Genomic DNA, 23,207 nt, shown 5'->3' with positions numbered 1-23,207 from the left:
GCACTTTTAATTTCCTTCAAGAACTTTTCCTTTGTATTCATAACTTTACTGTTTGGCACAAAAGGCCAGTTTTTTGCTTCTATCAGCTTTCTACATCCCTTCCTCACTAAACTTAATCATTTCTAGATTTTTATTTAAAATGAAGGACTTGCAACTCTTTTGGTTTGAACACTTAGGGGCCGTTATAGAGTTATTAATTGGCCTAATTTCAATACCATTATATCTCAGGGAATAGGAAGCCCAAGGAGAAGGGGAGAGAGACCTGGTGGTAGGGGGTAAGAGGGTGGAGGTTGGTTGGTGAAGCAATCAAAACATGCACAACATTTATCAATTAAGTTATTGTCTTCTATGGCTATGGTTTATGGCACCCCAAAACAATTACATTGGTAACATCAAAGGTCACCCATCGTAGATCATCATAACAGATATAACAATAATGGAAAAATTTGAACTATTGTAAGAATTACCAGAATATGATACACAGACACAAGTAAGCACATGCTGTTGGAAAAAAATGGCCTTGATAGACTTGCTCAATGCAGGGTTGCCACAAACCTTCAGTTGGCAAAAAAATTGCAGTATCTGCGTGTTTGGGAAAAACTTTCCCACCACGTTTTCACTGTGCTCTCACACCACAATTAACATAGAAGACTTCCATGACCAGCTAGATGTACTCCAATTCAATTCTAGTACCCTCTACTTGAAGACAATGTCAGATCCCACAGGTTGAGGGCTCAGTCCCCAAGATTGCACCCCCGCCCACCCCCCCCCCCCGGCACCATTCACAAGTACAGGCTTCCAGAACTCTTGACCAACCGGCTTCAAGTTGGGGTTCCCACAACCTCCTCTTCCAGTTCACTTAATTTGCTGGAGTAACTCATGGAACTCAGAGAAACACTTACTTATATGTACTAGTTTATTACAAGGCATGTTACAAAGGAAACAGATGAAGAGATACATAGAGCGACCTATGAGGGAAGGAGGGGAGGCTTCCATGACCTCCCTGGGGCGCGACTGTCCTGGAATCTCCATTTGTTCAGCTATCTGGAAGCTCTGTTAACCCAGTCCTCTTAGGTTTTTGTGGAAGCTCCGTGACATCAGCATTCCTTCCTCCAGGGTAGAGCGGGGAAGGACCCTCTGATTGTTCATAAGACCTACAGTCAGAAAGGTAGGGGGTGGTGATTAGAGCCCTACCTTGGGGCAGGTAAAAGGAGAGCAGAAGGAGATCAGAGACATTCTGTTTTCTGAGGCCTGCCCCTAAAGCCTAACATACCCACCATTAAACCAAAAAACTGTAACAAGGGATATAGGAGTTATGAACCAGGACCTGCAAACGGAAACATAATACATATTATAACACCACACTGTGAAATACAATAAAATGAGGTCCGCCTGTACTTGAATGTCAGCAATGGTATTATGATGTCATGCTCCAATTTCTTTGCTTTAAAGAACGTAGCCTCACCAGTCATCACCCTCCCAAGGATGCTGGTTGTAGAGTTTTATGACAAAGACATTTCTACATCTGGAGATGACAGCTTAATAGTGTGGAACATGGTTCTGTAAGTTGCTGAGGACCTGAAATGGATACAAGTGAGGCATTACACATTTGTAGTTTTAGGCTGGGGTAGTAGTAAGTGGTTCATCTGACACCATCAGGTTTACAAATGTACTAGCCTGCTAGGGCTGCCCTAACAAAATACCACAGACTGGGTGGTTTTACAGAAATTTATTTTCTCAGTGTGATATGTATATGTATGTCGACTGCTACTCATCCATTTTAAAAAGTATGAAATAATGTATTTTGCAGCAACTTGTATGGGACTGGGACCATTATCCTAAGTGAAGTAACTCAGGAACAAAAAACCACATACTACGTGTTCTCACTTAAAAGTAGGAGCTAAGCTACACAAGGGCATACAGAGAGGTATAATGGACATTGGAGAGTCAGAAGAGTGGAAGGAGGGTGGGAGAGGGATGAAGAATGAAAAATTACCTGTCGGGGGCCAGGTGCAGCGGTTCATGTCTGTAATCCCAGCACTTTGGGAGGCCAAGGCAGGCGGATCACCTGAGGTCAGGAGTTTGAGACCAGCCTGGCCAACATGGTGAAACCCCATCTCTACTACAAATACAAAAATTGGCTGAGCATGGTGGCGGGCACCCGTAATCCCAGCTACTCGGGAGGCCAAGGCAGGAGAATAGCTTGAACCCGGGAGGCAGAGTTTGCAGTGAGCTGAGATGGCGCCACTGCACTCCAGCCTGGGCGAGAGACGAAGACTCTATCTCAAAAAAAAAAAAAAAAAAAAAAATTACCTGTGGGGTACAGTGTATACTATTTACATGACAGGTGCACTGAAAGCCCAGACTTCACCACTGTACAATTCATCCATGTAACCAGAAACCACTTGTACCCCTAGAGCTATTGAAATAATTTTTTAAAAAAAGAAGAAGAAATTTATTTTCTCACAATTCTGGAGGCTAGAAGACCAAGATCAAGGTGCTAGCACAGTCGGTTTCTCCTACTGCCTCTCTTGTTGGCTTGCAGATGGCCACTTTCTCACTGTATCTTCCTCTTATAAAAATGCCAGTCCTGTTAATCCAGGCCCCACCCCTATGATTTCATTTAACATGAATTACCTCCATAAAGGCCATGTTTCCAAATACATTCACACTGGGGGATAGGGCTTCAACCTATGAATTTTGAGTGACACAATTCAGTCCATAACAGTCACAGAGTGCAGAACATGTTTACAGGTACTAGTGGGCCATGCAAAATTGATGTGTGTATTTGATTCTGTAAGAAGAGAGTAATCAGTAGGTACAGTAATAGAAGAGGTGTAATGTGGGCTCTTATAGGCTTTTTGGACCCCTGTGCCTCTGAAGGGATTCTTTTATCAAGACATCCCTGTGTGTAAAATTCAAGAAAAATTTTCAGACTTCACTTGATAAGCTTCAGACTTTCCAAGGTTCACACAGTGACACAGCCTGATGTAGGATTTCGTAAGTGATTCTGTTGCCTAAGCTGAATTCGCCTGCTCTCCTTCCCAGCAGCCACCTAGGACTCCAAACAAATAAGCATACATTAACCTCATCTTTGCATGAGACTCATTAAAGTTGTGTTTTGTACCACAGCCAGGATAAGGAACAACAGGAACAAACCATCACAGAGTTTCCTGGAACTAGGGGAAAAGAAAGAAAGAAGGGAAGGAAGGAAAGAGGTTGAGACTGGGTTTAAGTCTTGGTTCTATCACTTACTAGTTTACTTGACTTTAGAGAAGTTCCTAAATTTCTCTGGACATCAAATTCCTCTTTTGTAAAATGGAAATAAGGATACATGGCCTGACCAAGTTGTCATAAGGATTAAGCAGAATGACACCTAAACAACTAGCATGGTATCGAGAACATGGTGCGCACTCAGCACATTTTAATTAGCTTTCCTCTCCTATGATAGTACCAGGTAAGAGAATGAAAGAGAAATTTGGAGAACAAAGAGAAAAGTTAAAAGTTCCGCTTGTATGTAAGTGACTTAACATCAGTATACTAAAGTTATAACTTGTGGCCGGACGCAGTGGCTCACGCCTGTAATCCCAACACTTTGGGAGGCCACGGCAAGCGGATCACCTGAGGTCAGGAGTTCAAAACCAGCCTGACCAACATGGCGAAACCCTGTCTCTACTAAAAATACAAAAATTAGCCAGGCATGGTGGTGGGCGCCTGTAATCCCAACTACTCAGGAGGCTGAGGCAGGAGAATCGCTTGAACCCAGGTGGCGGAGGTTGCAGTGAGCCGAGATCGCGCCAGTGCACTCCAGCCTGGGTGACAGAGCCAGACTCCATCTCAAAAAAAAAAAAAAAAAAGTTGTAAACCTTAAATAACACCCTGTATCGCATGTTGTACATTAGATACTATGCTAAGCTGTACAATAGGCATTGCATTTGAGCCAGTTGAATTAAATTATCATTACTGCCGTTATATGGTGACAGCAGTTAAGTCCAAACTCATTCGTTAGAATTGCCTGATGTGTTAATAAATATTGTCAAATGGATTAAAAGGTATCAGAAACAGTTATGTGAACTGTAATGGAATCCTCTGGTTCAAACCCTTCTGTGCCTTTCCATTGGCCATATTATTAAGTCTGAACTTTTTCAACATGCATGATCCGAGCCCTCCTTACTCCATGAGTCTCAGCTTCTCCTAGCCTTCTGTCTCAGCTCTCACGTCTAATGCCGGGTTCCCACCACGTGGGACTCTTAGGTTTCTCTTCCCTGGACTCTCACGTGCTGTGCACACTGAGACATGCTATAAATATATATATATTACTATATATGTAATTTTCCATTACATATGTAGTTGTATAACCTATACATTTTCAGATACTGTTTAAGTAGAGGGGAAAACAGCATAAATGTATTATTTAATATAGATGTTATTATGTCGTACTTTATACAGTGTATCAGATCTAAATCTAAAATGAATTGAGTTCTTCCTGCCTTTAACTACTATAAGGGATTTGTTTCTTCTTTTCCTTTTTTTTTTTGAGGCAAGGTCTTTCTGCATCACGCAAGCTGAAGTGTAGTGGTGCAGTCATAGGTCACTGCAGCCTCCAAACCCCGGGGCTCAAGTGATCCTCCCACCCCAGCCTCCTGAGTGCTAGGACTGCAGACACACACTGCCACAGCCAACTGATTTTTTTTATTTTTTTGTATAGAGATGGAGGTCTGGCTTTGTTGCTCAGGTTGATCTCGAACTCTTGGCTTCAAGCAATCCTCCTGCCTCAGCCTCCCAAAGTGCTGAGATTACAGGCATGAGCCACCATGCCCTGCCAAGGATTTTTAAATGCCTGTGCAGCCACTGCCATATCATTTTGACTTGGGTTTTCAAAAGAAAAGGAAATCAAATATAATGATTACTGTAACACAAAGAAGAGGATTCTCATGAAAAGGCTTTTCCTCTTAAATTCGTATCAAGTAAAAATAACTTATAAGGATACTTTTTAAAGATAGAAGGCTTAAGTTGTTGATATAAAACATATATATGTACGTGTGTAGAGAAATTTATCTCAAAAAAAGACATTAACAGTAAACTAAGCAGTGCAATCAGATTGTTCCACTGAGTTTTTCCTTTTTGTAAAACTGTAAACCTTCTGAAGAATTTTTTTCAGATGCATCTGCTTAGCACAGAGAATGAGACATAAAGGTAGTATAAAACAATTCTAAAAAAGTAAATGGTGTGTGAGCTTTTTTTTATTTGCTTCACAAGTAATTTACTTTAAAAAATTAACATCTGCTATTTTGAAGCTAATCTTAGTGTATTGAATGCTCGTAACCATTTCTCAATCCCGCAGTCTTTTATCTTGCTTCTCCTGCTGTGTTCCCACCACCCCTCATCCCATTAGCAAACCTTGAGACAGCCTCACACTTACCAAAGTACTGCTTTGGTTTCAGCTGCTCTTCTGCAAGAGGAAGTGAATGTTGGGGGTTTTCTCTGTGGTACAGTTGTGATAAAGCTGTGGTGGTCTTATCTCTCTTTTAGGTAGTGGCTCTTTATGACTACACAGCGAATCGATCAGATGAACTAACCATCCATCGTGGAGACATTATCCGAGTGTTTTTCAAAGATAATGAAGACTGGTGGTATGGCAGCATAGGAAAGGGACAGGAAGGTTATTTTCCAGCTAATCATGTGGCTAGTGAAAGTAAGTTTTATGCTCCCTTCCTGGTTTACTAGTATGGTATAACTGATAGTCCAAGATTTTATCATTTTCTAGTCTTTAATTTACTGTCTTTGTAACCTTTGCATATGTTTACCAATGGGTATTGCTTTTCATTCTCATGATGTAAAAAAATAAAAAGAGGAGGCACTAATACGTTAGAAAGCTGCTACATTCTGAGATTGGAATGTTTGTTTCGTGGACTTCTTATCCTCAGGGACCCTGCCCCTCTAGCTACCAGCTTTCTTATTCAACTCATTTGACCCTGCCACCTGCCTCATGCACAGTTCTGTCAGTTCTTCTCTTGCCACAGTGACTCCTCAGCTGACTGGCATCTTAAGAGCTTCTAGTTCCCCAACTGCATTCTTTTACTTTGTATACCTCAGTCCTAGCTGGTTACCTGTGAAAACAAAACTACAATAAGTTGTTTCATTCTCAAGTAAATTTAGCCCTCATTTATGGGGGAAAAAATGAGCTAGAGCTGAAAATATGTAAGCACAAAGTTGATAAATGACAATTATTTAAAAGTTATGTGCACATGTTGACAAAGCCTGGAACTTACCATGTGATGTGACAAGACTATGAACCTTTCTTGTATTTTAATTTCTACTTTGTGTTTTAATAATGGTTTTTGTTCAATAAATGATAGCTTAAAAATGCAAAAAAAAGAGCTAGAGAAGAAAATCTAAATATGAGTTTCTGAAAGCTGTAGATTCACCACTAGGCCTTGAGAGTTGAAAACAGAACTAACGCAGAGAGCCTGAAAACAAAAATAATAATAACTTTAAAACTATCATTAAAGGGGAGAAGTACAGTAGTGCTTCTTCAGAAGAATACATCCTATCCACAATTAACCTGATAGCATGCTAGGAAAAGCACAACACTCAGGGGTCAGGAAAACTGACTTCTAACCTCAGCTCAACATCTTACACTCATATGCCCCAGTTACCTTCTGTAAAATGAAGGAATTAAATGATATCATCTGTAAGCTTTTCTTCTGTAAGCACAAAAATTCTGGTTCTGATTCAAAATGTAGTATAGGCAGGCCAGGCACTGTGGCTCACGCCTGTAATCCCAGCACTTTGGGAGGCCGAGGCAGGCAGATCACTTGAGGTCAGGAGTTCAAGACCAGCCTGGCCAACATGGCAAAACTTTGTCTCTACTAACAATACAAAAAATTAGCCAGGCGTGGTGGAGGGCATCTATAATCCCAGCTACTTGGGAGGCTGAGGCGGGAGAATCGCTTGAACCCGGGAGGCGGAGGTTGCAGTGAGCCAAGATCGTGCCACTGCACTCCAGCCTAGCAACAGAGCAAAACTCTGTCTCAAAAAAAAAAAAAATTGTAGTATAGGCGGCCTTGAAATTGAGAACAATCTGTGTTTTTGAATATTTAAGTCTTTTGTTTCTGCAAAGAAATAATTATTATAAATAATAATTTGTTTTCAGGCTAGTCCATGAAACTGTTTAACCCAAAACTACGACTAAACCAAAATATTATTGATTCTAACTTAAGTTTTCAATTTTGACAGCCAAAGAGATGAAGGAATAGAAGAAGAATTTCCTTCGTGATTACCGGATGCTGGGCTAAGCCTAGATATAATTATCTGTCTTTGGCACCTTCCCACGACCTTGTCTTCAGCCAGATCCTTCCCATTGCTCCCCTCCCCAGTCTCTCAAGTGCCCTAAGTCCCATTGCAGCTCCCTTCTTCAGCTTATCTGCCACAGTCAGCAGACTCCTCCCCTAAAAAGTGCTATGTGTCTCAAAAATTGTACTACTTCTCACTCTCATAAAATTCTTAATTTCTTCTGTGTATCTGTTTTAGTTACCTTCTTGTAAGTAGTAAATGACATATAACTCTTTTTTTTTCTTTTTTTTTTTTTTTTTTTTCTGAGACAGGGTCTCACTTTGTCACCCAGGCTAGAGTGCAGTGATGCAGTCATGGCTCACTGCAGCCTTGACCTCCCGGGCTCAATCAGTCCTCCCATCTCAGCCTCCTGAGTAGCTGGAACTACAGGCGCATGCTACCATGCCCAGCTAATTTTGACATATGACTCTTAAACTCTGTTAGAGGTATATTTTTGTGTTTAGATGAGATTGTGTAATGGAAAAAACAGAAGGCCGTATGAAAGGAAGAAATTTTAGGGCAAGTTAATTCCCATGTAGGTATAAGACAGCATATAAGTTCTATAAGCTCAGCACTTCTAACTTCCAGATCATCTAAAATAGCCAAGTTCCTTCTTCTCATCGCTGGGTCTCCCACAGGGTTAACAGCTGAGGTTAAACAGGGGTAGCTTCTGTTTAAATCAAACTTTTTAAATCAAGATCTGCTGGCACAATGGTAGTCACTCTGGAGTATGCCTCATTTTAACGAAATATTACAATCCATTACTCTTTTCGTATACAAATGGAAATATTTTTTAAATTTTCTCACTTGTGTATCTCTAGGCGGGGTGGGATCAAGTGCTTTAATTTGAGAATCTAGTTTACAAAAATAACCTCTTAGGCTTGCAGATCTTGAGAGGATATAGATATTTGAGCTACAGTGAATTAAAAAGCTAATGAGGCCAGATGCAGCAGCTCATGCCTGTAATCCCAACACTTCAGGAGGCTGAAGAGGGAGGATCACTTGATGCCAAGAGATTGAGACCAGCCTGGGCAATATAACAAGACTCCATCTCCACAAAAAATAAATTTTTTTTAAAAGCTAATGAAATTTGTTCTTCTTCCATGATGATCAAAGCCAGACGTCTGAAGCATATTGCAGTGATGAGTTGATGGCTACATACAGAAATTAATTCTTTGTCTCAATAATGACCATCCTTCAACTGCCATAATTCCTTATTGTAACCCAGAATAATTTATGTTTTCTTTTAGCATCAGTCACTGCTTCTTTAAAAAGCCTTGTATAGACCAGAACAACAACAACAAAAAAACTTAGAAAATCTGAGACTGTAATGATTGAACTCTCACACTTCATTAGGGGTTATTTCCCTTTCCCTTTTATCCTTTTTTTACCTGAATTTAACAAAAAACTCAATTGCCCAGTTTTAACATTAGAGAAAAAAATGACCGTCAGTAGCATATTCTAGTCTAAAAATAGTAGGAAGAATTGTCCTTGATCTTTATCTGAAGCCAACTATGCAAAGTAAATTATCTAAGGGAGTATAAGAGCAGAATCTAAGGAAGTATGCATGCAGATACTGTAAGAGAGCCTGTCCTCTAAGAGAACAACACAATAAAAGAAGTTCGTACTCCCACTGTTATAAAGAACTTACTCTCTTTGTATCTTAAGGCACTGAAAAGAACAACATGATCAGCTTCCCCCCATCACATCTAACACCCTTAAAATATGAGATAAACCCAATAATAAAATCACTCTACATACAAAGACAATTAGTATATCTCATAATCTTAGTTGTACAATTTTGGTCAAGTATATTTCAGCAATTTCTTTCAATTCAGAGATGTTCTTAACCAAAATATATTTTTGTTTTAACCCTTTAAAATTTGCACATAGCTCTTTAGATTCAATACCCTGTATAGATTCAATAGATGATATAGAATACTGGATTATAAGAATCTTAAATTCAACACTGTATATAGATTCAATATCATATATAGTCCTAACTCCATGCTATTGATTTCATATCATCTTCCCAAATTATCCTTTCTTTTTTTTTGAGACAGAGGCTCGCCCTGTCTCCCAGGCTGGAGTGCAGTGGTGCTGTCTTGGCTCACTGCAACCTCCACCTCTCAGGTTCAGACAATTCCAATGCCTCAGCCTCCCAAAGCTGGAACTACAGGTGCACGCCACCATGCCCAGCTAATTATTATATTTTTGGGTAGGGATGGGATTTCACCATGTTGGCCAGGCTGGTCTCAAACTCTTGGCCTCAAGGGATCCGCCCACCTCGGCCTCCCAAAGTACTGGCATGAGCCACCACGCCCTGCCCCCAAATTGTTTTTTCTGCATACCTCTGACTGGTAAAATCCTACCTAGTCTTCAGAGTCTGATACACCTACCACTTCTTCCATTAAGCATTTTCCATCCCCACATCAGAGTTTGTAATTATTTCACTTTCAAATAATGTCACATTTATTTTATGGTTACTTGTAAACATGTCTTTCTCTGACCAGATTGTAAGCTCCTTGCTAATGAAGACTATCTTTTGATGATCTCCATATGTTCTCCAGCAGTTCCTAGCAGATATCCTGGCATTTAGCAGGTTCCTGGTAAATGTGTATTGAGATAAAATAAAATAAGCATCTGTCTGACCACATAATAAGTGAAAATGACACCTTCTGCATTTCTGAAATCCAGATGATTAAAATTTTCCAATCATAGTTCTTTTGATAACTAATGAGTAAAATTGCAAATTGCCATAACAAGTAAGTTTTAGGTATCTTATTGGTACACCAAGGAATTGAATATCAATTTCTTTAATTTCATATTTGCCCCTACCATCGTTGTTTTTCCCCCATGGAGCAGTGCTCCTCAGTTTGATTACATGAATTCCTTTTTCCAATTTCAGCACTGTATCAAGAACTGCCTCCTGAGATAAAGGAGCGATCCCCTCCTTTAAGCCCTGAGGAAAAAATAGAAAAATCTCCAGCTCCTCAAAAGGTAAATGTTTTTGAGAATATGTATTGCATATGTACTCAGAAGATTTTCACTCTCTCTGGATAAAATATTACTTTATTTTTTATGCTTATTATCCTTCATTGTTCACATTATTTTTTATGTCTTGGTACAAACATCATTATGAAATATATAAGGCACATATTATAGCCATTTTCCAGATAAGGAAACTGAGGAGGCCCAGAGAGGTTAAAGTAGACTCCAAGTCACAGCCTAAGTGATGGGACAAGGACCCAAAGTAGAACTTGTGGCTTTAGGTGTGCTATTTCTACTCTTCACTTATTTCTTTAACTGTGACATTGACGGTGTCATCAGCCCCACCTGGGAGGTAAACATTTATGCTGGAGATCACTGGAGTTCACAAAATTAAGATGTTCTATCTTTTTGGAGCATTCCTTTTACTTGCAGATAATTTAAAATGTTTTTACATTAAAATGAATGTGGATGTATTATCAGCCAGAGCAGCCAGAGAAATGTCATGTATTTTAGTCTGTGTCATCAGACCCTTCAGGGATGTTAATCAGTATTCTTCTGATGTTAGCAGTACTGTGGTAGAAAGGTTTAATAAGCACTGTACTATCATGTATATTGCTTACTAAACTTGTTTTATTATATTACATTAGCTCTTCCCTTAGACTGAATAACCTCACTACTTCTTGATTCCATGAACTAACATAGGTTTTTTTTACAAATACTTTCATGTACATATCATTAGTGTCAAAATAAAGTTTTTTGACAGTTGAACCTGACGTATATCGTTCAGTCATTCAGCATGTATTTATTGAATGCCTTCATCCATGCACTGTATTAATCTCCACTGAAACAGGAGTTTCAGGAGTAGGCAAGGCACTTGCCCTTAAGTTGCTTACAGGCTGGTGCATACACCTGCAAGCAAGCAAGTCCAGTAGACTCTGGTAGAAACTATAATGCAGATATGTACACAGTATATTGGGAACACATACAAAGAAACCCTCTTAAATATACCCTGGGGTAGTCCATGAAGAATTCCCAAGGAGGAAATATTTGACCTGAGGCATCTAGGATGCAAAAATATGTGTTAGGTCAATGAAGTTAGAAAAAGCTTTCCGGCAGAGGGAATAACATGAGTAAGTTATGGGATGGTATGATTATGTCTGGGCATAAGTTCTAATAGAAGAACAGGAGAAATGCAGGAACCAGGCCACAGAAGAGCGTAGCATACTCTGCTAAAACACTTAAATTTTATACTCCTGACGAAGGGGATCCCCTGAAGGACGTAATTCAGGGAATGACATGAACAGATTTGCATGTTAGAAAGGTCATTCTAGTGCAGCAGAATAGTTGCTGAATTTGAGGTAGCTAAGGACCTAGCACAAGGAAATTAGGAATCTATGGAAATAAAATACAAAAACCTGAACTAGTGGGGATGGAGGGCAGGGGACATAAGCTGTAATTGACAGGATTTTATGATTGATTGGATTTTATTAGTGAAGTGGAATCTAGGATTTTGCTAAGGGTCTTGACTTATACAACTGAACAAGTAGTGGTGCCATAGAAGTAATGAAATAAATAAGAAAGATTTGGGAAGACAGGGAAAAGGAATCACCATTCCTTGCAGAGTAAGATATGATAAGCTCGGTTTTAGATATCTCAATTTGTTAGTAGTATCTGTAGTGCTCCCAGATAGAAATATTCACTGGGAGCCAGAAATGCAGGATTGTAATTTGAGAGAATGTAGAGCTTCAAAATCAAATGAGAATTAGTGTGTTAGTTCTATTATATCAGTAAGTGGAAGCTTGTAATGAAGGCAGAGCCCAGAAAGTATGTCATAGAGCTATAAGAGCAGAAGGCCAAGGACAGAACCTAATTAAACACTAGTATTAAGGGACAGTCAAAGGAAGAGAAGATTAAGAAAGAATAAAGGAAAAGGAAAAAAAGAAAAAATAATAAAAAGAAAAAAAGTGCCCTGGAAGCCAGAAGAGGTAGAGAGGTTCAAGAAGAGTATAGTTGGAAACAGCCAAGCAGTTAGATTGTCGAAGCATTTGGTCGTCAAGAGGACCCTGGTAGCTTTATACCAGTATCAATAGAGTGGCAAGGATTGAAGAGCAGAGTAAAGGTAGAATGAGGCCTCAGCATGTGAACTCTCATGGAAGCCATTCTCAAAGCTTCACTTTGAAGAATAAAAAAATATTCCTCAGTGGCTAAAGAGAGGTCTGGTGTCCATGAATGATTTTTTAAATAATGGACAGACGTAAAATTATATATTAAGGAGACAAAGCCAATAGACAGGTTCAGGTTGAAGATAGACAAAGAAAGGACACCAAGGACACAGTGGATCTTGGAGGAAGCAGGAAGTACTTTATTGGAAAGACAGATTGACAGATTAGTCTTGCTCCAAGCAGAGGGTTCTCAACTGAGAGTGATTGTGCCTTCCAGGAGTCATTTGGCAATGTTTGGAGATGTTTTTTGTTTTCTCAACTACAAGGTGGGGGATAATACTGGTGGGTAGAGGTCATGGATGTTGCTCAGTTTCCTAGAATGCAGAGGAAGAGGACAGCTCCCCTCAGCAAAGAATTCTCTGGCCAAAAATGTCAACAGTATGGAGCTTAGAGCAGTGCCCCTCTAAACAGGTAAGTGTGGATAGGGATGCAGATAAGTTAATAAAAGGTTGAAGTCTAGAAATTAAAGATATTTTTATGTTCTCCAAAACAAAAAGGGAGGTTCATTTCTAATGCGAGTGGCAAAGGAGTGAGATAGGAGCACAAGAAGAATAATAACCATCTGAGTAAGGAAAATAGAGGCTCATTTAGGATATATAAAAAGATTTCTTGGTAGTTCTGGGAGCTGCTGTTTTGCATACCATAAGAATGGAGGTGGCATAAATCTGTACAGTTGGATTTTTTTTCTTCAGTAGTCTCTTCTCAGCATCTAGGGTATAGCAGTAGAGAAGGCAGATTTGGTTTAATATATAATTGGAGTTGTGAATATGAAAGGAACACAAGAGGTTAAGAGACTTGATAGCATTGGTAAGAATTACCAGAGTGATGCACCATAGAGGATTATCCAGTTGGAAAGGACGTAGAATCAGAAGATTGGCAGAGTTAGAAAGCACATTCTCCTCTACAAGGTTACAGCAAGCTACCGGGGACCAGGTAGACGCATAGTGTCACATGGAAAAGGAGTCAGCAAGCTGAAACTATAGTGTTCAAGGCCATAAACTCTTTTGCTTATTTAGTATCTCAGATGTCAAGCAGCTCAGGTTATGATAAATTCATAAAGTATGTATAAAAGCTGAAGTGAAATTGAGGAACATGTTATTAGAGTTGAACTGGTCAAGGAACTAGGACCCAGAGTGTTGGACAGGTTGTACTCTTGAACATTAAGATTCCAAGATGATAGCAAGAGTTAGGATGAAGAGGAAACTGATGAACAAAGAGCTGACATCCTTAATTCTTAGGTTAGAACAAAGGTCTCAACTTTGGCTTCACATTGAAATCACCAAACCAGTTAAAAAACTAGATATGGATAACAATCTCCACCCCTTCAGATACATTTAGTTGGTAAAATATGACCTAGGCAAGGGCAGATTTCAAAAGCTTTCCAGGTAGTTCTAATGTGCAGCCAATATTGACAGCCATTGTGTTAGAGTGACCACAAGGTCTGCAGATCACAGATGCAAAGATAAGCAGGAGATGTAATAGCCAGGTGTCAGAGCACCCAAGGAAAAGTGCTTTGGCATTGCAATACCCTAAAATCAGCAATAGGGAACTAAGAGGAGGCCATTGTTAACTCCCGGCTGTCATGGTTCATGAGAGAACCATGAACTATGTGAGAATGGGTATGTGAGAATGAGTAGCCTGTGCTGTAAGGAACTGAAAGAAAAATGGTTTCTTGGTAAAACATCAGTTTCAAATAAGCAAGGATATATGGTGATGGTTGCCTATAACAATGTAAGGACTGTTAAGGGATACAGTTGAGGATTGGCAGGAATTTGATTATGGGCAAATATTACATGTGTAATATTACCCATTGTTTGTAATTCAGCAGCAGATTTAAGAATTTAGGAAAATGCTTGTTTTAGTTGTGTCTGCTGTAACAAATGTAGACTGGGTGGCTTAACAAAATTTTTTTCTCACACTTCTGGAAGCTGGGAAGTTCATGATCAGTGTGCTGGCAGATCCAGGGTCTGGTGAAAGTCTCCTCCCTGGTTTGCAGCCTCACTTATCCTCACTGGGCAGAGAGCAGAGAGAGGAAGCAAGCTTTTTTGTGTCTCTCATTATAAAAGCACCAATACCATTTTTGAGGGCTCTGCTGTCAAGACCTAATTACCTCCCAAATACCTCCTAATAACCATCTCGTTGAGAGTTAGGATTTTAACACATGAATTTGGGGGTTACACAAACATGAGGTCCATAACATAAACATGAGGTTAACACAAACATAACACAAACCTGAGGTCTAAATTTACAACATAAAAACCTTTAATGCAGTGGAAGCATTTATAACATTGGTATAAACGGTTGCTGTGACAGCTAACAATACTTTTAGTCCATATTAAAAACTGCGTGATGATATGAAAGATACAGCCTTGACTTTTTGTGATTTTCTCATGTCCCTGACTCTGCAGCAATGCTAACCTTTGAAACTGAGGTGACCTGACCCCCCCGCCAACTTAGTATGTTTCTATTACCCTTGAGTTAACACTGACTCTGCCAGAGGAAATAAAAAGAACTCTGTCAGTGTCTTACCTGTGAAGTTGGCATTGCCCCTTCCTCTTCCTGATGTGCCTGTGTTCTTATGGATAGGGACCTCCTACTTGTTTCCAAAACTTCCCAGTTCTCACTGCCTGTGCCACTCTTCTACTTAGGTGGACTCAGTGCATCATAGTCTTAGTTTAGACTGTAGTTGATTTTTTAAATTCCCTATGACTTTTGCCCCTCCCAAACTGATCTCCATGCTTCAAACATACCTTCATATTCATATTGCAGCAGACCAGTTCTTCAGATACCATCGTCAGTCACCCTTGAGGTCTACTTCAGGCTAATCCCACTGATGCCCAAACCTTAATTCTGATAGATTTAAGGAATTTACAGTCATGTAAAGGAGTTGCAGAGGATAAAACTCCATTTGGGCAAGGGAGTGGGAATGTTCTCATGGCGGATATGGAATTCAAATTAGGCTTTAAAGCTTAAGATGTGTGGATTTCTTTTGTTGAAGAACATGATTTGATCTTCTCTATCTGAATCCATGTGTTAGAATAGAATCCTGCATATATTTTTTTCCCTTAGGAATGCGCTATGTGTGTAAGACAGTATTTTACTTCCCAGTGAGAGAAGGTATAACAAATGATCTATGTTTATGTAAAAAGAAGCCCCTAAGAAATATAATGTTGCCTCAAGTAATTAAAATGCTTTGGGTGCACTCTGAGTCATGGAACTAACAGCCAACTTTTGAGAAATGTGTAACTGAGCTTCTTAGCACCTGGCTAGTTGCATTTCTTAAATTTAGCTCCTTTATTAAAATATATATGGTTTGATTTTATCAAGACCTTACCTTGTAAACCTCCCACAGAGTCCATCAGATATTTAATTTCATGTGCAAGTCTTATTTTTATTATCACTTTTTTTTAAGAAAGAACATGAAAAGTAGTCTCTGATAAAGTGACTAAAATTTTGGGGCATCTAAGTTCATAGAATTACAGAACTAGTGACATGGAAAGGACCTTAGAGATCATCTTTAGTGATTCTAATCAACTCCTTCATTCTACAGGAAATTGAGATCCGGGAAGCTATAAGAAGTTCATTTAAAATGATGCTGCTAATTAGGAGCATGGCCTCCATATTCTCAGGCCAGTGCCCATTTTCCTCCACCACCTAGTTAGCAACACACACATACAGTTGGTACCTGCACAGTTAGCCAGGTTCTGTATCACACTGGTTTTTTACGTCCCTGGTTTTTTGGTTTGTTTGTTTTTGTTTTCTTTGGTTGATTGGTTGGTTTTTGTTTTTGTTTTTTTTTTTTGAGACAGGCTCGCTCTATTGCCAAGCTGAAGTACAGTGGTGAGATCTCAGCTCACTGCAACCTCCATCTCCCAAGTTCAAGCAGTTCTCATGCCTCAACCTCCCACGTAGCTGAGATTACAGGCGTGCACCACCGTGCCTGGCTAATTTTTGTATTTTTAGTAGAGACAGCGTTTCGCTAGTTTGGTCAGGCTGGCCTCGAACTCCTGACCTCAAGTGATCCACCTGCCTCAGCCTCCCAAACTGCTGGGATTATAGGCATGAGCCACCGTGCCCAGCCCACATCCGTTTGGTGTTTGTTTCATTGTACCCTTCTTCATGTGTAAGTTTTAAGAATTGTACTCTATATTTTTAATGAAAAAAGGAAACAAACCTCAATCATTTTCTTTCCTTTTTAAAATTATTTCTTTTCAAACTATAGAATAAGAAGTAAAATTATACCTCTTAATAGCTTGGCAGCTGCTGCATCTTACATGTTCTTCCAAGTGGAACACACCTGCTCTGTTGCTAATTGTGCCAGGTACCTTCCAGCATTTCATCTGGTTCATTGAAATGTTAGTGGGTGATGGCAGCATTTGTTGCTGGCTCTTCACTGGAGGAGGAGGGGACGAGATGAGTTAATCATCCCGAAACAAATCAGTAACAACTTATACCACAGGGGAGTGGGAGCAGGAAAATGTTTTCCTCCAAGTTCATTCCATAACATTTTCACCAAGGTGTGCTACAAATTGCATCTAACAGAAAAGAGAATATAAGTGTTACCAGGAAGGAGAGAAACTCAGAAGCTTTGAAAACGAGTAGTGCTGACAAACTTTATTCTATTTTTTGTATTTTGGACTTTTTTTGGTTTTAGCCTTTTTATTTTTGCTAGCCTAAGCATTAACCTTTATGATCCATTTATTTGGGGAGGAAAGTTACTACTAAAATTTTTTTTAATTACTAGAGTTGTTCTACTATAAAAAATAATATATGTTCATAGTTTTAAAATTTTAACCAGTAAAGAATAGTATAAAATGAAAAATGAGTCTTCTGTCCTGCTAATATTTATGCTCATTCTGTTTCTTGCATATGCTTACAAAAATGTTCTTGCATATATAAATACATGTCTTTTTCTATTTTTTATGTTTATGAAACTAGGATCATACTTAAGATTCTGCTTTTTCTTTTCTCAATATATCTTTGACATCTTTTTTTTTTTTTTTTTTTTTGAGGCGGGGTCTCGCCCTGTCACCCAGGTTGGAGTGCAGTGATGGGATCCCAGCTCACTGCAACCTCTGCCTCCCCAGTTCAAGTGATTCTCCTGCCTCAGTCTCCCAAGTAGCTCGGACTACAGGTGTGGGCCACCACGCCCTGCTAATGTTTGTACTTTTAGTAGAGATGGAGTTTCACCATGTTGGCCAGGCTGATCTCAGACTCCTAGCCTCAAGTGATCTGCACGCCTCGGCCTCCCAAAATGCTGCAATTACAAGTGCGAGCCACCACTCCTGGCCTCTTTTCTAATTAGCAGAGACAATCCTATTTTTTAACCATTTTTAGGTACCAAAATACCCAGTTTTCTTTTTTTGATTCCTAAAATCTGTTTTTTTAATTCCCGAAAATGCTGTTTTCTTTGTTGTTATTTCTAAAAAACAAAACCCAAAGTAGGAAAGTACTATTTACCTTCTATTAGTGTTTCAACATTAATACAGTCAAGTGTGTTTTTATATAAATGCTAGATGTACGGTAATAAGTATGCACAGAAATGTTAGATTATTTTTTAAGATGGGGAGAAACTACTGTTATTTTTGCTTATATTCTTCTCTAAAAATTCATTAAATGAATAATAGTTATTGGTTTTGCTATTCAAGATAATTACAAAAATATCTATTATAGCTAATCTTCACATGAGCAGAGGAATGTCTTAATAATTTTCATTATTTTATTAAGCATGTAGAGTCAATAAGAGCATGCTGGCTTAATTCCAAAGGACAGACTATTCTAAACCAAAGTGTACACTCTAGTTATTTTCAGGAACAGCTGCTTTCTTGCCTAGTTCAAAACAAGAACAGAGAACCCAAAAGCATTAGATAACTTCATGGTAGTTCCTCTTCTAGCCAAACACACACACACGCAAAATTTTACATTGGTGAATCTGTCAGCCTCTCAGAAAAATGGTAGGCAATAAATATATTGCCCTCAATGTGCATGTGTTTTTCTTAGTCTTCAAAGTATCTAATAATTGTGCTGTGTAACACTATTTTCAAATATCACTTTATAGAGAAAATTTTTTTCCATTTACTGATCCCTGTAACAGGAATGAATCTGAATTATTGTTAATCATAGGAATAATATGATTTATTATTATGTTAAGTCCAACAACAAATTTTTAATAGACAGTGCAGATTTTTGTTATGGTGAAACAGGTTTTCCAAATAGCCAGTAGTTGGTTAATATACACTAAATCATTGGAAATATGGTCGTAATTGTTGCTTCTTTTCTATTGCTAAAGAATAATATCAATTTGTATTTTTTTACTTTAGTAATTCTGTTCATCAAAGAAAATACAGTGATTTATCTCCATTATATTTAATAAAATTAATTTATGCTTGGATTTGCTTTAAACTTTTTGTAGTATTTGAAGTTTTCTTTCTTTATCTGAAGAGAACTGAATCAAAACTAACTTTATATATTTCAAGGATAGTGATGAAACTGACCTGAAGTCTTACCTTATAAGTAAGTTAAAACTAACATGCGGCCAGGCACGGTGGCTCACGTCTGTAATCCCAGCACTTTGGGAGGCCAAGGCAGGTGGATCACCTGAGGTCGGAAGTTTGATACCAGCCTGACCAACATGGAGAAACCCCGTCTCTACTAAAAATACAAAATTAGCTGGGTGTGGTGGCACATGCCTGTAATCTCAGCTACTAGGGAGGCTGAGGCAGGAGAATCGCTTGATCTCAGGAGGCATAGATTGCAGTGAGCCGAGATCACGCCATTGCACTCGAGGCTGGGCAACAAGAGTGAAACTCCGTTTCAAAAAAAAAAAAAAAACTAAAGTGCTTATTTGTGTCCCTTGAAGAATTTCAATGCAGATAGCACTAATTGTTTTTTCTTTCCCCATAATTTGTTTCAATAACTTATAACACCTGTTTTGAATAAAAAGTATTAATTTCATATAAATGTTATTTACATTTGAAAAATACGTGATATTCTGGAGTCTAGAGAGATAAGTGTCCCATAAAGAAGGTGGGTGGTATCCCAGTGATGTAACAGCAAAGGCTGTGTGAGTTACCTTTACCTCACACCCACAGATTCCACTCCCAACAATAGAGTCCCGAAATGACCTACACAGAGGAATCTCAAAGCCTCGAGAAGTTCATAGGGACTCTCTCCTACTCTGAAAGGAACTTATAAGGCCTTGATTCTCTTGAAGGTCTGGCAACTCATCTGACTGCTTCTTTTCCACCTGTGCCTCTGCCATTGTATTTGATATATGTACCTCAGCCCCTGCTTTGTCTCTTCTCCCACAACAGCCCTGTTTCTTGCCACTTTGGGCAAGTGCTCTCCATGTTTCCAGGACCCTCTTAACTCTCTACAAGGTGAGACCCTGCAGGCTGCTTATCTTCTCAGTTTATCCAGCCTGAAGGCAGTACCTAGATAATTGCCAGTGGTTCTGAAATGAAGGGAACATAACAAAATCCCCCTGTAGTTTAACTACAAAACAAGGTTTAGGGAATGTGTCATTTCCTCGATATCTTCCTAAATTCTCGTTAATTGAAAGTTTGACAGAATAACCTAGGGATGAATTGCTTTTCTGTTTAGCAACCCACTCCTTATTTAGCTGATTTGAGTCTCTGAGCTCAGCCTCTGCCACATCTCATTTTCTTACACAGATCTTCCGTTAAAACTTAGTTTAGAGAATACTATAAATTCTCAAATTCTAAGGCTTGTTTTTATCAAGTAACATATTTGCTCTTCATGATGTTTTTTCAAAGGTTCGGCAGGGCACAGTGGCTCGTGCTTTTAATCCTAGCATTTTGGGAGGCCAAGGTGGATGGATCACTTGAGCTCAGGAGTTCGAGACCAGCCTGGGCAACATGGTGAAACCCCATCTCTATAAAACATACAAAAATTATCCAGGCATGGTAGTGTGCATCTGTAGTCCCAGCTGCTTGGGAGGCTGAGGTGGGAGGATCGCTTTAGCCTGAGAGGATGAGGCTGCAGTGAATAGTGATCGTGCTACTGCACTCAAGTCTGGGCAACAGAGCAAGACTCTGTGTCGCAAAAAAAAAGCAGAGGATTAACCTAAATATTAGTAACATCCCTCTAAAAGTCTATTACAAATCTAAAATGTGAAAGATGTTATTGAGAGAACTTCCCACGAATCATTCCTAGTCATAAATTGTCCTTTAGACAGTGGCCAAATTGACTAGTATCAGTCGTTGTATCTTCTGACTTGACAAGCAGCATGACCTTTTTTTGGAAGTTCTCCATCACCCTAACTCTGCTATCCTCTTTGTTTTGTCAACCATTCTATTCCAGGGTTTCTCAACCTCGGCACTGTTGGCATTTGGGGCTGGATAATTCTTTGTTGTTGGGAATATGCTGTGCATTATAACATGGTTAGTGCCATTGTTGGCCTCTGTCCACTAGATGCACCTCTTCCCACTTGTGACAATCAAAAATGTCTTTCAGACACGGCCAGATTTCTCCAGGGGTCAAAATCACCCCTCACTCTCCAGTTGAGAACCACTGCTCTATTTTAATTTTTATGTATAATATATATAAATTACAATATAAACATTGTAATTAAAGGAAAAAACACTTATAAGTGTAAAATAAAAAACTTTTCATTTTAAGATCCTGTAAAGTAATTTTGCTTACATTATTCCATTAACTGCCAGTGTATGAGTAGTGGTATATGAGCTGTAGACTACCCTACTTAAAAACAAGAATTTTACATAAAGATATATCCAGCTTTGTGAGACTCAAAGTGATGAGTATATATAAAATGTCTAATGATTAAATTTAGATATCTATTGACTAATGTTAATTTCCTTTGCTTCAGAAGTTAACCATACGCTAATCTTTTCATAAACTATGGAAAATCAACTGTATGCTAATATTTTTATAATTACTTAGCAATCACAATAATGGGTCATATTGGTCTCTCATTTTAATATGGTTCCCCTTTAGGTACATAAAAAGGGAAGAACTTTTTCTTATTTAAGTGTGTCTTTTATTCAGACAAGCCATGCATAAAATAAAAGATGTTTCAACATGTTGGAACAAATTTGCTTTTATTACTCTTTTATTTGAATTTTTTTGTACTTAATGAGTCTGTTCTCTTTTTACCTCTCTTACCGCTTCCCCATTGCTATAGGCGTTTTTAAGCAGCCACCTCTTACACACCACTGTATTTTGGTGACCTGGTTTGGGAAGAACTATTCCCTAGTGATAAGAGATTAGGAAATAATTTAGTCCCAAAAGAGGAAGTGGGTAACCCAAATGACCCTTCAGTTTGCAGGAATTCTAAGAAAGGGAGTGCATTCTGGTGCTTCTTGCCTCCGTGGTTGTCTGCCATCAGTTTTCATTCTTCTCAAACCAGGCCTCTCAGACCACTAGGAAATAAAAGCAGGGTTATTTAGCAATATGATGCCAGATGCATCAGTAGCACTTGGAGTGTTTCACTTGTCTCACCAACCCTCACGCCTGGTGGGGGGACATTTAGTTGTCCATTTCTTTCACTAGTGCCCAGGATTGGTGGGGGCACAACAAGTTGCCCATTTTTCTCACTTCTACTCTGGTATTAAATCATAGCTTTTGTAAAAATTATAGTATTGTATTGACACTGTTTCTTCATGAGATTTGTGATTACCTACCTCATGAGGCCTGTGGTCTTGGTCATCTTTTTTGTTCTTCCCTACTGACTCTACCCCATTCTCTACAGCAGCAGGTCAGAAAAGAATGTCCACGTTTCTCACTCAAGCTGCTGATTTCTTACTCCAAGTTGACTTGGTCTTCTGCTTTCTTGAAGAGAGGCCATATAATATGAATCCCCTCACATTTTCATCCCTACTTTCTCTATATTTCTGTAATTTTACCCTCCTGCAGCTGTTTTCGGGTATCAGAGAAGGAACTGCTTTTCCTTTCTATGGCAGACCTCTCCAGTTGTGCTTTTGGTCATTTTCCTTTCTCACATTCTTCTGGTCCTTATTCAATCAGTGATCCCCATCCCCACTCACCTACCAGCATTGGCATTTTTATTTATTCATTTAACACATACTTTGAGTGCCTGCTGGTTTTCCGTGCACTGTAGTAGAAGACAGTCTGGATGGTATAATGGTCAATAAAACAAAAATAGTCCTTGCACTTATGGAACGTACGTCTAACAGGTGAAAGTAACTTTAATCAGAGAGTCACAAAATGAAACACAAAAGCAATAAAAGGACGGTGAAGGGAAACTATGAGACCATGTGGTGAGAAGTGGATGAATTAGGTTTTAAGAGGAGCTGGGTGGGTGGGAGGATTCATTTGAGGCATTAGAAACAGCATGTGCAAAAGCCTACTGTGGCCAGAAATGTTTCATAATGGCTGCAGCTTAGGATGCAAGGTAGAAAGCAGAAAAAGCTGGACTTAACAAGTGGACAGGATTGAGGAGGTCCTTGGCTGGCAGGTTAAGGAGGTGAATTTTATCCTGAAGGTGGTAAGGAGCCATCAAATATTTAAAGCAAGGGGATGACCTGATCATATTGGTTGTTTCAAAAGCTCCTTCTAGAAGCTCTGAAAGACTGGGAAAAGCCTACTGAAAGAAGTAAGACCAGAAGGGGCTGTTGCAATAATTCAAGCCAAAAATAATAAGGAGCTAGGAATTGATGA

General features: G+C 39.1%; 1 protein-coding gene across 12 annotated transcripts in view; it reads left to right on the top strand.

Annotated features, from left to right (window-relative positions):
* The window catches only part of AHI1 (Abelson helper integration site 1), a 220,960-nt gene that overhangs the window by 175,584 nt on the left and 22,169 nt on the right, over nt 1–23,207 (top strand). For all 12 annotated transcript variants that reach the window (XM_055264859.2, XM_063631260.1, XM_063631258.1 and 9 more), the window contains 2 exons: nt 5,533–5,695; nt 10,244–10,335. In XM_055264859.2, coding sequence (XP_055120834.2) covers nt 5,533–5,695; nt 10,244–10,335 — 255 coding nt within the window. The remainder of the gene's footprint in view (nt 1–5,532; nt 5,696–10,243; nt 10,336–23,207) is intronic.

The sequence above is a fragment of the Symphalangus syndactylus genome, chromosome 2 (genome assembly GCF_028878055.3).
Source record: "Symphalangus syndactylus isolate Jambi chromosome 2, NHGRI_mSymSyn1-v2.1_pri, whole genome shotgun sequence".
Lineage (NCBI taxonomy): Eukaryota > Metazoa > Chordata > Mammalia > Primates > Hylobatidae > Symphalangus > Symphalangus syndactylus.
This window is presented reverse-complemented; position numbering and strand designations above follow the sequence as displayed.